Here is a 16,205-nt window from a genome sequence, read left to right on the forward strand (position 1 = left end):
GCATTCCATGAAATTGTCTACCGTTTTCCCGTACCGTATAAACGCGATTTTTCTGAAGATTTGCAGGTACAAGAGTTTCCTTTTCTGTGACTAATGGTTCAAATTGTTCAAAAATATGCTCAGAAAAATAATCGCCTGCTTTAAATGCCGAAAATAAGTCGCAACACAAGAAATAAAATACGTCCGTACGGGACAGCCCGTGGAATGCTCCAAGAACTGCTGCTGCTGCTCAAGAGGGACCTGATCTGCTTCAGCACTCCACCCCTGGGAGACTCAGGCTGAGTTAAGACAAGAGTGGCGTCGAGATCTCAAAGCGGGTGTAGTGAAACAGGACAAAGAGTGCTTGGGAAATCTTAGATAAAAAAGACTTCCCACCGCCAGACCTCTTCCGGACCCTCATCATGTTTGCGATTGCTGTGGCAGAAGATGCGGCTTTGGTATAAGACTGATGGAAGAAAGTTATCTCAGAAGCTTAGATACAAGGATTGCTATAAGAGGGACCTGATCTGCTTCAGCACTCCACCCCTGGGAGACTCAGGCTGAGTTAAGACCAGAGTGGCGTCGAGATCTCAAAGCGGGTGTAGTGAAACATGAGAGAAGTGGTTGGAGAATCTTAGGCAAAATAGACTTCGCACTGCATGCCACACCTCCTCCACCTGACTCTCATTTGTGATTGTTGTGGCAGAAGATGCGGCTCTGGTATAGGACTTTAAAGTTATCGCAGAAGCTTAGATACAAAGACTGGTACAAGAGGCGCCTGATCTGCTTCAGCACTCCACCGCTGGGAGACTCAGGCTGAGTTAAGACCAGAGTGGCGTTGAGATCTCAAAGCGGGTGAAACATGAGAAAAGTGGTTAGAGAATCTTAGGCAAAAAAGACTTCGCGCCGCCAGACCTCTTCCAGATTGCTGTGTCAGAAGATGCGGCTTTGGTATAGGACCTTTCAGTCATCCCTGACGTTGCGATCAACCGCCCCGAAACATTCAACCTGATCCCAAACCGACGCTGCAACAGCAGATGATGTGGCTAATGAATTTAATGATGATGGATCCTACTTGTAGTATTTGGACGTGAAGTTCAGCAAATGGCTATAATAGATCCATTTAGGGTTCAAGCTCATTTGTTTGTCAATACTAAGGGTATGAACGGTCCAATGTAAATGAACCTAAATGGCTCAACAATTTAAGTCCGTGACGTACCCAATAGAATCATAGGAAATTTTACTGCTAATCGCATATTAGCTAAATACAGTAAATACTCTCATCTATAGTCGACTGCTTTGAGCACACACACAGCTTGCGAAAGTTTAGTCATTACGCCGGTTAAACGGGGTCACTTTGTATGGACATTTTCATTTTCATTGCTTTTAACTGCAATTAACTTCCACAAGTTTAAACAAAGTGGCTGTACAGAGTGTACAGTAAACATATGGTTAGCAGTTGTTTAACTGCCATAAAAATACGCCGGCTTTGAGCGACATTCGATTCGGTGGCTTAGTCTGATAAACTCTATGCCGATCGAAAAACTCAAAAATAATCTCGTTGATGTCTTTTGTACTATACTTTTATCTACTGAGATACTTACCTTTTTTTTTAAATTATTTACGTTGTATAGTAGAAAAAGTATCTAAGTTTTTGTATATATTTGAAGTTTGAATACTTTGAATGCCTCTCTTTGTTATAATGATGTTTCATAAATTTTCATAGCTGCTGTGTCTAATCAACTTTATATCCCATTTCCCGTGTTAACCACTTGAAAATAAAACAATATAACATTTTATAATTAACCATGTTTATATTGAACACAATTTTATGGTTATTTTAAGTGTAGTCATTACACAACATATGCTGTTAAAGCCCTATACACTTACTCACAGTTATGCAGGCCGATTCTATTATAACAATTCGCATCGCTACACGGAAAAAAAAATCTGGTTGTTGTAACGAGAATTCGGTAGACCCTACAATTTTTATCGTACTATATGTGACAACTCTACAAATAGTAAACTCAACTATTCTCTTCTCGTAAAAGTTATATGGTATGGGTAAGTATGTTACATAGTAAGCAGTAGAGCTTAAATTGTTAACAGTGCTGGATGTGTATTGTTGAAATAACTACAGCCTTTTGTATCCGTTACCAAAAATATGTTGTGGTATATACTATATTGCTTGGTAGTAACCACTATGTTACTTTGTAGTATCTACCATGTTACTTGGTAGTAAGTACTATGTTACTTGGTAGTAAGTACTATGTTACTTGGTAGTAGCCACTATGTTACTTTGTAGTATCTACCATGTTACTTGGTAGTAAGCACTATGTTACTTGGTAGTAGCCACTATGTTACTTGGTATTAACCACTATGTTACTTTGTAGTATCTACTACGTAACTTTGTAGTATCTACTACGTAACTTTGTAGTATCTACTACGTATCTTAGTAGTATCTACTACGTAACTTTGTAGTATCTACTACGTATCTTTGTAGTATCTACTACGTAACTTTGTAGTATCTACTGTATTACTTATCCCTTGGCATCTGCACAATAAATGAAATGCCTGATTATACTACTTCCCAAAACTGCTGTAAACTGTACTTATTGTTTGAATTAAAAAACAAAAACAACTTTTTCGACTTCTTTCGAAAACGTTGATTTTTTTAATAAAAACATAAAACCACTTAATAGCACTTTTTCATGGGAAGTAGTAATATCTGGCATTTCATTTATTATATATTGTGCAGAGGCTGGGGACAAGTCGTGTCAGTCGTAAGTTGCAATCAAGTTGTGAAATATTATAAGTAGACATAATTATGTACATGCGCATATTAATTATTATGCGTTATAATAAATGCGATGTAGTTAAATATTAACTGTAGACTATTTTCTATACAATATTAATTTTATGTTATGAAAAGCTTAAATAATTATAATGTAGTCACCTTAACCTATTTCACAATTTGAACAAAACAGGTTCCTAAAGTTGGGAAACTTCTAGTTTAAAAAAAACTTCAAATGAAATCAATCATTATTTTATATTAATAGGCAACAAAGCTGATTGTGAGTCACATTTATAGAAAAAAGGTTTTACATTGTACAGTTGCCACCAAATATATCGGAGCGGCCAAGGTACCCATAAATATGCACTATATCGCTTTGACAATAAAGACGTTGTTTTGTGATCAACTTGGCCGCTCCGATATATCTGTTGGCGACTGTAATATATCGGAGCGGCCAAGGTACTCAAAAATGTCTGAACATGCACTTTATCGCCTTGATTACCTTGGCTGCACCGATATATCTGATGGCGACTGTAACTAACAAGGAAGGGTACCCAACTGTCCGACTCCGATTTGATTCATTTTGATATATGTTATATGTAGAGTAGTCTAAAATAACGGACACGTATTTTTTTTAGCTGCCCAAACTCAACCTATTGGGAGAAATTGTCCTCCAAAGTACTAAAAAGTTACTAAATCTTCTAACTCCTATAGAAAGTGATGCTCAAGCAACTTGCTAGTTAATGGCTGGTTTGAGTATATGTTTGAAAGCAGCAAAAAATAATGAGCACGTGTTTTGTTATATCGGCTAAAACTCATTTTTTCCTAAAAAAATCGACATTCGAAGTTTTATAATATCTTCAGTATAGTTACACATAAAGACGGGTGTTTTTTTTAGGAAAAAATGAGTTTTAGCCGATATAACAAAACACGTGCTCATTATTTTTTTGCTGCTTTCAAACATATACTCAAACCAGCCATTAACTAGCAAGTTGCTTGAGCATCACTTTCTATAGGAGTTAGAAGATTTAGTAACTTTTTAGTACTTTGGAGGACAATTTCTCCCAATAGGTTGAGTTTGGGCAGCTAAAAAAAAATACGTGTCCGTTATTTTAGACTACTCTATAACATATATCAAAATGAATCAAATCAGAGTCGGACAGTTGGGTACCCTTCCTTGTAAGTAATAATATCACTCCTCCCTAAACAGTGTACTTATATCCCTAATAGTTACCGCGATTGTTAATCAACGAAATAATTCAATTTAAACGGATTATATCGCGTATATATTTAACTATTATCCATTCCGACGTTTCGAGTACTCTTTTCTTGCACTCGTGGTCACGTCACGGGCGTCTGACGTCTACGGCACTTCCGTAGCAACGAGTGCAGGATAGTACTCAAAACGTCGGAATGGATATTAGTTAAATAATATACGCGATAGAATCCGCTTAAAAAGTTAAGTATTGGGTATATGGTAACAACTGATAACAAAATTCTAATCAAATAAATCAGTTCTACATTGAAGTGATACATTATATCCTTGTTATAATTTTTAATATACTTAATACCACATTTAAAAATAACAGGGGATCGATATTTGAATATCACCAACTGATTATATCACCCTACCGATAACATCAGCGGATTACTCCATTCCACTGGTCTAATTGGAATCATTGATAGTCAGGCGGAATAGAGCATTCCGCTGATGTTAAAATAGATTGGGTTAATAATAATTATTCACTTCGGTAATATTCAAATATCAATAATTTCAAATACAGTATACGACTACCACTGTATTTAAATATACACTATAATATTTGCCACATCATGTACAGTTCTCATTTCAATGCTTTATTTTGATCAAATTGGGTGTCGGGTTGATAAGTCTGAGATAATTACTTAGTACTAGTAGGTACATTACAGCACATGACAGAATAAAAATGCCTAGTTATACTTATATCGTAAAAATAGAGTTTCTCATTAGTGTATAATATACAGGCGGCCAAAAAAGAACTAGATTCCCGTTGGCTGTAAGGTTTTGGGGCCCAACCAATCCTCCCTAGATGGTTTTGGAACTTCTCAGATTGATTTGTTTTGGATTTTTGCATGGCGATTAAGCGGCGGCGGTGGGTAATGGCCCCTTACAGCCAACGGGGATCTAGTTCTTTTTTGGCCGCCCTGTATAGTCTACTCCTAACGCCTACGATGCTTAATCTGCATGGCTTGAAAATGCCTTACTCCTGATATGGGAGAAAGGCGGCCATTATTAAGAATTAAATGTATATTCGGTAGACAGAGAATCACCGTTTTTCAAGCCAGGCAGAGGAAGGCATCGTAGGCAATGTTGCACGAGTTGACGGTAAGAATAAAATGTACATACAATAATAAACGTACTTTGGCGTATTATTCATACAGGAGATCTTAGAATAATTTTTGTCCTATTATTAGATGTTACTGACTTAGTATTTGGAATATATGAATAAATTGTGTCATAATTACAAAATAATATATTATCAGTCAGTTCTACATCGTAGCAATAAAGCCTCTCATCAAAAAACAAAGTCTTGAATAAACTAAATTCAAAAATAATGGTTTTATTTTCAAACATTACATAAATACACTCAATTAAACCAAACATTGGTAAGAGGCCATCACATATATCTAAAGTAATAACCATATTTTTAGAGTACTTAGTTCCTTTTATAGAAACCCAACTAACTTGGTAAAGAGGGTGAGATGATAAGGTTAAAGATTGTCTTATTTTTCGTTCAGTATTATCAGTTACTGTTTTTTTTAATTCCAAATTCGAAGATCTCATCTAGACCAGTTAAAAAGGTTTCATTTAATTGTAACTGATGCTTGATTGCCAAAGTTTTGCATGGATTTTTTCTGTTACTAGACACATTTGCAGCCAATTTCGATAAACGATGTTTGGCTTCATAACGCATTGACCATATCGACACTAAAGGACCGAACTTCTGTAAAATATCATTATAATGCGTTAAAAAATGAAATTTAGGAGTTAAAGTCTTTTTACTGTACGTTAGATATAATTGATGGAGTTCTGTAACTAAAGACTGTAGTAAATCACAATTATCTTTGTGAACGGCATTAGATGTAACTATATCAATTATTTTCCTTAACACTATGTATAACTCCCAGATGTAATCACTGGATGGAATAAAATCACCTACGAGTAGCCCAAAGTATCTCAAGAAGCACAATATTTCAGACGCAGACATTTTAATTGTGTTGTTTTTAAATTGTCCAATGTTATTATCATAGGTTTATTACATGCATCTGGACCATAGTCAAAAGATGTGATTCTGTCATTCAATGTTTCCAATGAGAGCAATTTTAATTCTGTTACATATGTTAGAATAATAAATGCTAAGTCACACCCTCCAGTAAATCATGCATAACATCAACTCCTATATGATCAATTATTGAAAAACCATCGACATCATGCCAAATGCATGGCTCTTTAATTCCTGTCATAGACACGTTTCCGATATTAACATCTAATAAATATTGTTCCATGGTTCTCATAAGCCGTGGATCACATGACACTTGATATTTCATTTTTTCTTTCGTTACTTTACACATTCTACAAGGAAAGTTGCAGGAAAACGATTCAGCGAGCCCTGTTATTGAGTGTAGACCTAAATTGTCACCCAGTATAATAGCTAACTCAAAAAATATCTTGGTACTTGATCCTGAAACATTTATAATAATGCCTTGGTGTCGAAGAAAGTTCAATTCTGAAATAACTGGTGAAAAGGCAGATTTATTGCCAAAATATTGCCTGTCTGCAGAATGGAAAAGCGACATTAAAAAATATTTTGTAATCTTGCTCTATAATGAGGTGGAAGGCATAGAACTGTTATGTAAGTGGCACCTAATGTATGGATCCCTGCATGGCTACCCAGAGGGTTTCCAATTTCGTAATCATCGTAATATAAAGCCAGTGGTAAAACATTTTGCTCCCCATGTGAACTAATTTTCTTTTGCCATGCACTTCCTTGCACAATGTTTTGTAAAATACCATCACTTGAAGATTTTTTCACTTCATTATAATATTCAAGAGTATTTTTGAGCACATCTTTTAATTCAAAGAATTTTTGTAAAACTGATCTCAGAGGAATATACTGTCCTGTTATAGGCGTCGATTCTGTAGATTCTACTCTATGGCCTAAAATATATTCAATAGGTAAAATAAAGGTGCCATTATTTTTGAAAAACTCAAATCGTGAATGCTCGGTCTGCAACTGTTTAAAAGTGCTTTTTATTGAATCCAAATGATTATATATCGGTACATAACATTCAGAGGTATGACCTTGAGCACATTTTGATACTATAGAAGTGACAGGATCCACTATAGAATTGTTTACAAACATTTGACATTACGAACTGTACTACGTTTCTTGGGATTAATGGATTAGCATACATGCTGGCCGTAAAATTAGCAATATGATCCATTGTTGTCCGTACAGATGAACATGATAAATTTGCGTTAGCCTTGTCTTGTTCTGGCACAGATGTAATACCGGGAACACTCTTATCACTCGAATTTAATGGATGGCAAGGATAATTTATAATTTCGCTTGACGAACTATTTGTTGTTGTAACGCCACCATTAAATCTATCATTAGGTAAATTTGGCAACTCGAAATGAGTAGCCAAATGTTTTTTAAATGAATTGAGTAGATAATATTTCCTATTACAATTTTTTTCTTGACACTGATAATAATCGACTTTAATATTTCTATGAATTATTTTAATATGGTTTAACAAATCTTTTATATTTGGTAAATTCAACTGACATACAAAACATTTAGGCATCTTATTGAATCTCAATTTCAAGCTGTGTTAATAGAGAATTTACAGAAATAAATTGTTTGTCATATGGCGTCTGCAAATTATAAAAACCTTTCTGGATAAAGTGCCAGGTTGAGCAGCATTCAATTGGGTATTTGCAATGTAATGCCTGAAATATTTTAAAGCATACATCTACTGCGTCGGTGATAGAATGAAGCGTATAACGCGTATCATTGACCACTACGTAATACTTATTGATGGCAGTACAGTCACCTCCAACGATTATAATGAAAGGTTGTAAAGTCACATTCATTCGAAGGAATTTCTCTCGTCTGCTTGAAATTGTGGTCTGTAGCTCACCTGCACTGACAATATGAGTTATAAAACCTTCACTGGCTTCCTGTTTAGATGGACGCCAACTGTTTTTTTTTCACTTTTGCTAGGGGATTGCCTAACAATAACGGCAGTACCATGTATGCTATAATTGTTTGTGCTTCTGTGTATCTGATATCACCAACTTCTGGAAACAAAATATGATGATTACAGGTCTGGTAGTTGCGCGGCGTAGTTGGGGTAGGCGGTAGATGCGCGATGCGGGAGGGGTGTGGTGACACTTACCCGCTTCTATGGCACGACGACCCCTCCCGCACCGCTCTACTACCACAGGAACCTACTCAGAGAAGCACTAAACTAGTTACAGAACTCTCAATTATAAAAAAAAGGGTCTTTGATTTTAAGGCAACACTAGATAAAAATAATATACAATGTAATTGTACACGTATGTTGCAGCCGTTAACCAGCGCTATGATTTTGATGGCAATTTTTAGCGGATTTACTGTACTACAGGTCAATGACCTCGTTTTTGAAAAAAATCATGAAGGTAAAAAAATATTTTCTTTTCTTTTTACAATTAAATTTCGAGTAATTGTGGAATCTTTTCTGCAATATTTTTGAGCGAAATTTATACCCTGGTTCATAACCTACCGAAAGATACTTCTTTTTCACATGTGCGATGGATATTTGAACAAATAATGGTTAATTTACCAAGTGCGGTAGTGTGGCGCCATAGAACTTTAAAGGGGTACAGTTTAAAAATGGTTGAGAAAAAAAATGGTACTATAGGGGTTGATTTGTCGATAAAATTTACCTACTACTATACTTGGTTAACGGTTCCAACATACGTGTACAATGACATTGTATACAGTCGACAAAACATCCTCCTTTTTATGAAGTCTGTTAAAATGCTTCGACTGAGATGTATGCAGAGCTAATACTTCCTTATAACAATAGCGACGATAACATGTTCACGCTCACCTTCAGAGATATTTTCGAGTTTTTCAATTATCTTTTTCAGTGATTCATCGCGTGTAGCTTTTTGCTTCGCGTGCCTTAAAATTTTGTCCTTGTATAAACAAAATTTTTCATGCAGCAAACTTTCTTTGTCTGGATAAAGCGTTTTAAAGTCTTCTGTCAGCAGAGTGTAGCCAGATGGATTTTTTAAGGCCGGGAATTCAGTCATGTATTGTACAATTGTTTTGTCACTAGTGTTTAAACACTTTAGTCTGTATGAGGCTGTCTCTCGCCATTTTTCTTCTACCATTCGCCATGGTTCAATAGAGTTTTGAAGCCAAATTATGTGTTGTTTTACAGCTGAAATATGATTAATAAGTATGTTAAATTTTGCCCAGCAGTGGGATACCATAGGCTCATAACTCATAATAATAATAATAATTTCTACATGACATTAAAGCTCTCCAAGAGGCCTCTACGTGTTGGATCTATATCCCTATGCAAGCCTATCAAAAGACCGGGATTTATAGGCCCGTGAAATCCAAGGAGATATAATAATAAGTAATTGTGTAAGCAATGTAATTGCAGGTGTCCGGACCTATTTTCAATAGCCCAATCTTTTTATCCGCCCAGAATTCAACCATAGACCAGTACTTTTTCCATTTTACCTACAATTAGCCTCCAAGGCCAGACGACCGGTCTGGCCTAGTGGGTAGACCCTGTCTACGAAGCCGATGGTTCCGGGTTACCCCGGGTTCCAGCAGGCTTTTCCATAAGACATCAAAGCTCTCCAAACGGCCTCTGCGTGTTGGATCTTTATCCCCATGCATGCTTAAATGACCGGGCTCGAAAGACCCGAGTTTTTAAACGGAGATACAAATAACCAGTAATAATAAGTATGTTAAATAAAATTGTTATTATATTCATGTTAGTGGGATGGTAGCAGGTGAATCCCCTCCCATGCTAGATAGATTAAAACCAGAACGAATTTGTATACAACTGTATTCCAGTTTGCCAATTATTCAGACAGACAGAAAGACAGAGACAGACGGATAGATGAACCCAATCAGATAATCAGAGAGTCGTAACCGATACCTTTTGGACTCAAGGCAGATGCACTGACCATGGCGCCAAACAAGTCGTCAAAATACAGATTTTCTTACCATCATCCTCTTTATCGTTTTGATTCTGCAGGTTTTGTTTTCCATCGATTACTTGTTCAGCTTTCAGAGTATTATTTTTCTTTACTGCCTCTCTGTATTCCCTCTTCCGGTTGTGTAGACAATCATATAGTTTGCCTTTGGCACAGGTCTTAACCTTAATTTTATAATTATTTACGTAGGGAACAAAATAGGTGCTTATATTCTCCTTTGGAAAAATGTTTTTAATTTCATGAGCGATACTAAGAAGCGTCTCATGTGTTACCCTCACATCAGGGTCTTCTGACAATAGATCTTCCACGATAATATTGCAAAGCTTCCTTCTGCTATTGCTTGACAACATTCCTTCTTCTTTGTGTAAATTCAGCAAGCTTCTACCCTTTGCAGATTTATTTAATATGTCCAGCAGTGCCTGTAACCAAATTTATTGCAGTGTTGAAGTTGGCTCGAAGTTAATTTGTGTTATTTTCAAGTTACAGGTACATAATAAGGCGTTGCTGCCATAAAAAATAGACTTTATTGACTACCGACAATGATGTACAGTCATTTTCAAGTCAAAGGTGCATAATAAGGCGTTGTTGCCATAAAAAGTCATTTAGAAATAGACTTTATTGACAACCGACAATGATATACAGTCATTTTCAAGTCAAAGGTGCATAATAAGGCATTGTTGCCATAAAAAGTCATTTATAAATAGACTTTATTGACAACCGACAATGATGTACAGTCATTTTCAAGTCAAAAGTACATAATAAGCCGTTGTTGCCATAAAAAGTCCTACATAAATAGACTTTATTGACAACCGACAATGATGTACAGTCAGCATCAAATATATTGTAACAGCTAGAGTAGCCAAATAGTTCGTCACACCATACAAAATATATGGTGTGACGAACTATTTGATCAGTTTATATAAAGGGTGTGCTTTAGGCGATTATCACACTGGCGCCGCAACCGGATGTGGCGACGGTGTTAAGCGTGACAGCGCTATCTCGTTCGCACACCGTCGCCGCATGCGGAAACTGCAGCAGTGTGTAAACCGCGTTAATCGATCACCAAATAAATAGATCTGCAACAAAATTGTACCACCAATTAATATCAAAATGATTACCAATAATAGTTCCGGAAAATGATAGTAAAACCAAAATAATATATCTGATAACAAAATCGGATCACCAAACAATATGAAAACATGTTGACCACTAAAAAAAGTTGCTCCACTTCTATTAGAAGTCGGTTCTGGCGTTTATCGACCGCTGCCGATTTTTACAGGTTTTTTATTATTATTATTTGGTGATAGATCTACTATTCTGGTTATACAAATCTAGTGATTGAAGTTTTAATTTGGGTGCAAATATCCATTAGTTAGGCTTTCAGATTTGGTGACCGTTTCAATTAAAATGGTCACAGATATATTTGATGTAGGCAGATATTATAATTAGGGGATACAAATTAGGTGGCAAATCTAAACTTTGGTGACAGAAAATATAGTTGCCTATGGTAAATACCGGGTGAAATCTTAAATGTTATACAAGATAATAAAACCTAATCCCATTAATGATTTTGAACAACTTTTACTATGGGATCAACTTTGTAAGTAAAAAAAATTGAACACTTTCATAGAAAAGGTCAAGGATAAGAAAGGTATGAGAAAGTTTTATTTATTGTAAATTTACAAAGTTGACCCCATAGTAAAGTTGTTAAAAATTATGAATATATTCAGGTTTGATTATCTTGAAACACGTTTTAGATTTCACCCAGCACAACTATATGTTTAAGAAACTTAAAAAATCTTACTTGTTGTTTAAGCTTTGGAGTATATGTTATTAATACATTTGTTGAGCTGCTGCCAGAAAGGGATTGGAAGTTGGTAATATCTGTTATTGGTGGTACGTTTCTGTGTGGTGGTACATTAATGTCCGATTTACTCCCCTAAAAAAACACAAGTTAATTAGCCCCTTGTATAAAAAACATATTTATATGAACCCTTTCATACCTAACCGTAATGTACCTAGGGAACTCACGGATCTTAGGTCGTTTTGTATAAAGATAGCATTGTTACGTTCATAAAATAATTCCAAGAATCTTTGATCTATACTGTTTAAAAAAAATTCACCATTCCACCTCGGAACGTTCTTTATCCCTTAGAAAGCAGAGGAGAAAAACGCATTTTATCCGCATGATGTGGGGAAAGTAAGTTTTGACTTGTTTCTTTACATTATCTGGTAGGATGGACTTTAAAGAGATGATTTTGAATTATATAATTTTGAAAGCATGAATTTGGCTTAAATTTTTAATATTTTATAACTTGTATTTTTCGCGGTGGCGTGGTGAATAATGTTGTATTATATACTCGGCAGTAAAATTTGTTCCTGAGTTATGGTTGTTTTCTATGTATTTAAGTATTTATTTAGGCATATCTATCTATTATAGATAGATTAATAAGTGCTGGTGGCCTGGCGGTAAAACGTCAAACTTTCAATCTGGAGGTCTTGGGTTCAAACCCCGACTCGTACCAATGAGTTTTCATTTGATATTTACCAGTCGCTTTTCAGTAACGGAAAACATCGTGAGGAAACCTGACTTAATCCCAACAAGTCCTAGTTTCCTGTCTGGGTTTGACGAACAGATGGCAGTCACTTTCGTAAAAATAGTGCCTACACCAATTACTGGGATTAGGTTGCCGAGCGGACCCCAGGCTCAATAGAACTATGGCAAAAGTCCGAGACAAACGCTAATTGGCCTCCGTGGGGTGAGGTAATTGAGATTGGGGCGGGCATAGCATGGCCATTCTGTATGAAATACTATTATTTATTCTGTGCTGTGTGGGACTAGGTCTGTTTGTGTAAGACTGTCCCATAATAATTATTTATTTCAATAATGCAACGTCATATTATTAAATTATCTAAATATTGAAACAGATAGGTACCTGACTGAGACTAAAAGAGAAATCATCATCATCATCATTTAATATTTGTTTCCAAAGATTTAAGTTGCTTATGAATGTGGCTCTGTCTCCAATTGGTTTAATCAGTTCTTGTATCATTCCCTGATCCAATATGTTGAATGTTTTGAGGGTGATCTTATTTTCTGTAAATACAAACAAAACTTAATCCTTTCTTTCTTTTAAGCTTTTGGAAAGTTACTTGAATATAAATATATAAATAAGGAAAACTGACACATGTGGACGAAAACTACCCTACCTCTGCAACGGCAACAGTGCCGATGCGGTGGATTTGACAAGGTGCTGGGCATATTACTTACTACCCAGTAGGACTAGTAGGAGGCATATTATTATAACTACTAGCTTTTGCCCACGACTTAATCTACGTGGAATAAGTCATTTCTCATACAAACTTCCACCCCCTTAAATCACGATTTCTGGAATAAAAACTATCCTATTTCCTTCCCCGGGACTCAAACTATCTCCATACCAAATGTCATCTAAATCGGTTCAGCGTTAAAGCGTGAAGTAACAGACAAACAGACACACTGGGCCATATTATAACTTTAAAACACGTTTAGACACGACAAACAACTGAATCAGAAATATCAGAACTTGCTAGAAAATTATTCACATGTAACTCCAATAGGTACATACAACCTCAATATCGGTTGATTGATTTTTGTTCCGTGTTGGAGTATGTTTGAGATAGATTGTGTTTTTAATGTATTGTCTATGTAGGCATTTTAAAATTAGAATACGGCACAACAGAAAAAATTGTACAGATATCACATTTAAATATAAAAAAATGGAAACAAGACTTACGTTTGAATATCTCGTAGTATTCTGACAGACCCCACTCATGCAATATTTGCGCGATGTCTTCGTCCATTTTCAGTAAGACACAAACACAAGACACAAGTTTTTCTTTTGTTATTTTCACTGCAAAGAAAATCTATAACTGCCTGTCACTACTTTTGCGCGGGCGACGTGAGTACGATTGCTCACGATCAGCGCCATATTGTTTGAAACCGCCCCGCGCGCCTCCCGCGCCCCTCCGCTCTCCCAGAGGCAACGATCCGTATTGTAATAACAACAATAGTATAAAATGTAACTTACTTTGAGTATTGTTGGTGTAAACATTTAGATACTATTCCTTACAAGCTTTCAAGTTACTAGAATTGAACATTGCCCGTTACAAACGAAATGAAATCGCTACCACATCAAAATAGTTGGTCGTACAATAAAATTAGTAAAGGGAACGTTAAATTAGTTAGCAGAACAAATTTCCGCTTACTACACATTCTTGTAGTATCGTATTTTTATATAGCTGCGACAACGATGGGAATTGTAAAGACGACGATGCTATTGTAACTATCCCTTGAGTATTGTTGATAAAACATTTAGATCCTAACCTTTACAAGCTTTCAAGTTACTAGAATTGAACATTGCCCGTTACAAACGAATTGTAATCGCGTCAAATCCAATGGTTGGCTGAACAGAAAAAAATGTAAGGAGAACGCAAAATTTGTTACAAGAACAAATTCCCATTTACTATACATTCTGGTAGTATTGTAAAAAATATTTTTTTCCGTGTACAGGCGAATTTTAAATAGTTGTGGCTTTCGGACGGAACTTAATCAAAAAGATGTGTGCGGTTAGGTAGTTTAGTATATATGTATTATATACTATAGAATGTATTATATATTATAAATATATATGACTATTTACATATTTGTTTTATTACATATCCCATTTATATATTGTAAGTTATAGGACTTATAGGTTTACCTATCTTTTAGAAAATCAAATATTTACTTTTATCCCGTTTAATACACTTTTGTTTGATGACTACCGTTCTCCAAGTCTTCCTCAATTTCTCAAAGGTTAACTGGAAGAGATCCCTGAAAGGGATAAGTTTGCCTTTGTACATAGTTTTATCTCATTTTAATCCGACCTTTAGTCGTGTCATCAGGCATTTGAAGAATTAGAATAACTATAGAAGTCTTACTGGAGCCAAAATAAGTTTTTGACGAAAATGTCATGTTTGGTACAAGCTTTTATCGCTGAGTGTACTTTTCTTTCTACAGTAAACTAATAATCATCGACGCAATTCTAATAACTCCAAACGCAATTCGGTTGCGTTGTTTTATCACAGAGTTCCCATGGACATCTGTCGAAAACTCGGCCAATGTTCATATGTATTGCATGCACTGACGTTTACAGAAAATTATAGACAAGGCGTCTCCGATTGTTAAATTTTCCAAGTATATGGCAGTCATATTATAATATTCAACTCTATTGACAGCTATTAAAGTTCAAATTTAAACAATTATTTTTCTATGACTTGCACTAGGTTTAAGATCGTATCAAAATGAGACAGAACCATATCAAATCGTTAAAACTGAATCGACCTCTCGTACATCTTAACACTGCTATAAAATTTCTAACACAGTGCCATTCAACATTGCGACAGGCTCGAGAATTAGCACTATCGTGATGTATGTTGCATTTCATATATATAACTAATAAACTACACCTCTCCTACACCTCACCTACATGGGGATGCCCCCATGACATTTTCCAAAAGTCTCATTTGGTTGGGCTTCATTCAAAAGATAATTGAAGAAATATAAATTTTTATTGTATTTTATTACATATCTAACAAAATATAAGAGCCTCGGTAGACAGAGCGATTTGTAACATTTGGCGTTAAAAGTGAATCTCTAGGTCCATGGGGTCCCAGCGCGTACAAGTTTGCAGATCTCGCGACACGTCTGGTTGACTTAACTGGTAACCGAAGAGCTGGCGGCTTCCTCGCACGACGTATCAGCATTGCTTTGCGATACAACCAGGAAATGCCAGCAGCCTAGATACAATGCCTCAAGGGCCTATTAGTAATACCTACCTACCTCTGTATATATCTATTAAGTAAATTAAAAAAATAGTTTTAAATAAATGTGCTAAACTTCCAAACCTTGATTTTAAGTAAGGTGTCACTTTACACCTACTCCAGATAAAAATGAACTGACATAGGCCCACCATAAGTAGACTATTGTAGCTGTAGACTTCCCTGGCCTCCATAGCTACGCCATTTTGTAAAAAAAATACAAAAAACTAGCAGGCGCTCACAAAAAAAAACTGACTATCTATAACACTGAGACTCTCCGAAGTGAGCACTAAGTGGCGCCATCTTCTTACAACAATTACTTGA

The 16,205-nt window shown here is 35.8% G+C and overlaps 2 protein-coding genes across 5 annotated transcripts in view; one reads left to right on the forward strand and one right to left on the reverse strand.

Annotated features, from left to right (window-relative positions):
- LOC133531929 (acyl-CoA-binding domain-containing protein 5) overlaps nt 1-16,205 on the forward strand; it is a 56,634-nt gene that overhangs the window by 14,769 nt on the left and 25,660 nt on the right. The window lies entirely within an intron of this gene.
- LOC133532067 (uncharacterized) lies at nt 6,377-14,490 on the reverse strand. Its single transcript, XM_061870557.1, has 6 exons — nt 13,817-14,490; nt 12,977-13,137; nt 11,845-11,979; nt 10,051-10,459; nt 8,912-9,247; nt 6,377-8,117 (listed from the first exon to the last, which is right to left on the reverse strand). The coding sequence occupies exons 1-6, from the start codon at nt 13,881-13,883 to the stop codon at nt 8,002-8,004; spliced, it is 1,224 nt and encodes a 407-aa protein (XP_061726541.1). The 5' UTR covers nt 13,884-14,490; the 3' UTR covers nt 6,377-8,001.

This window comes from Cydia pomonella, chromosome 26 (assembly GCF_033807575.1).
Source record: "Cydia pomonella isolate Wapato2018A chromosome 26, ilCydPomo1, whole genome shotgun sequence".
Taxonomy (NCBI): domain Eukaryota; kingdom Metazoa; phylum Arthropoda; class Insecta; order Lepidoptera; family Tortricidae; genus Cydia; species Cydia pomonella.

Excerpts from the sequence above, each read along its gene's own strand:
- LOC133532067 (XM_061870557.1), bottom strand. The coding sequence starts at position 13,883 with ATGGACGAAGACATCGCGCAAATATTGCATGAGTGGGGTCTGTCAGAA. Across the intron at positions 11,980-12,976 it reads TCTCTTTTAGTCTCAGTCAG|GGGAGTAAATCGGACATTAA; the intron begins GTACCTATCTGT and ends GTGTTTTTTTAG. Across the intron at positions 10,460-11,844 it reads CTCCAAAGCTTAAACAACAA|GCACTGCTGGACATATTAAA; the intron begins GTAAGATTTTTT and ends ATTTGGTTACAG.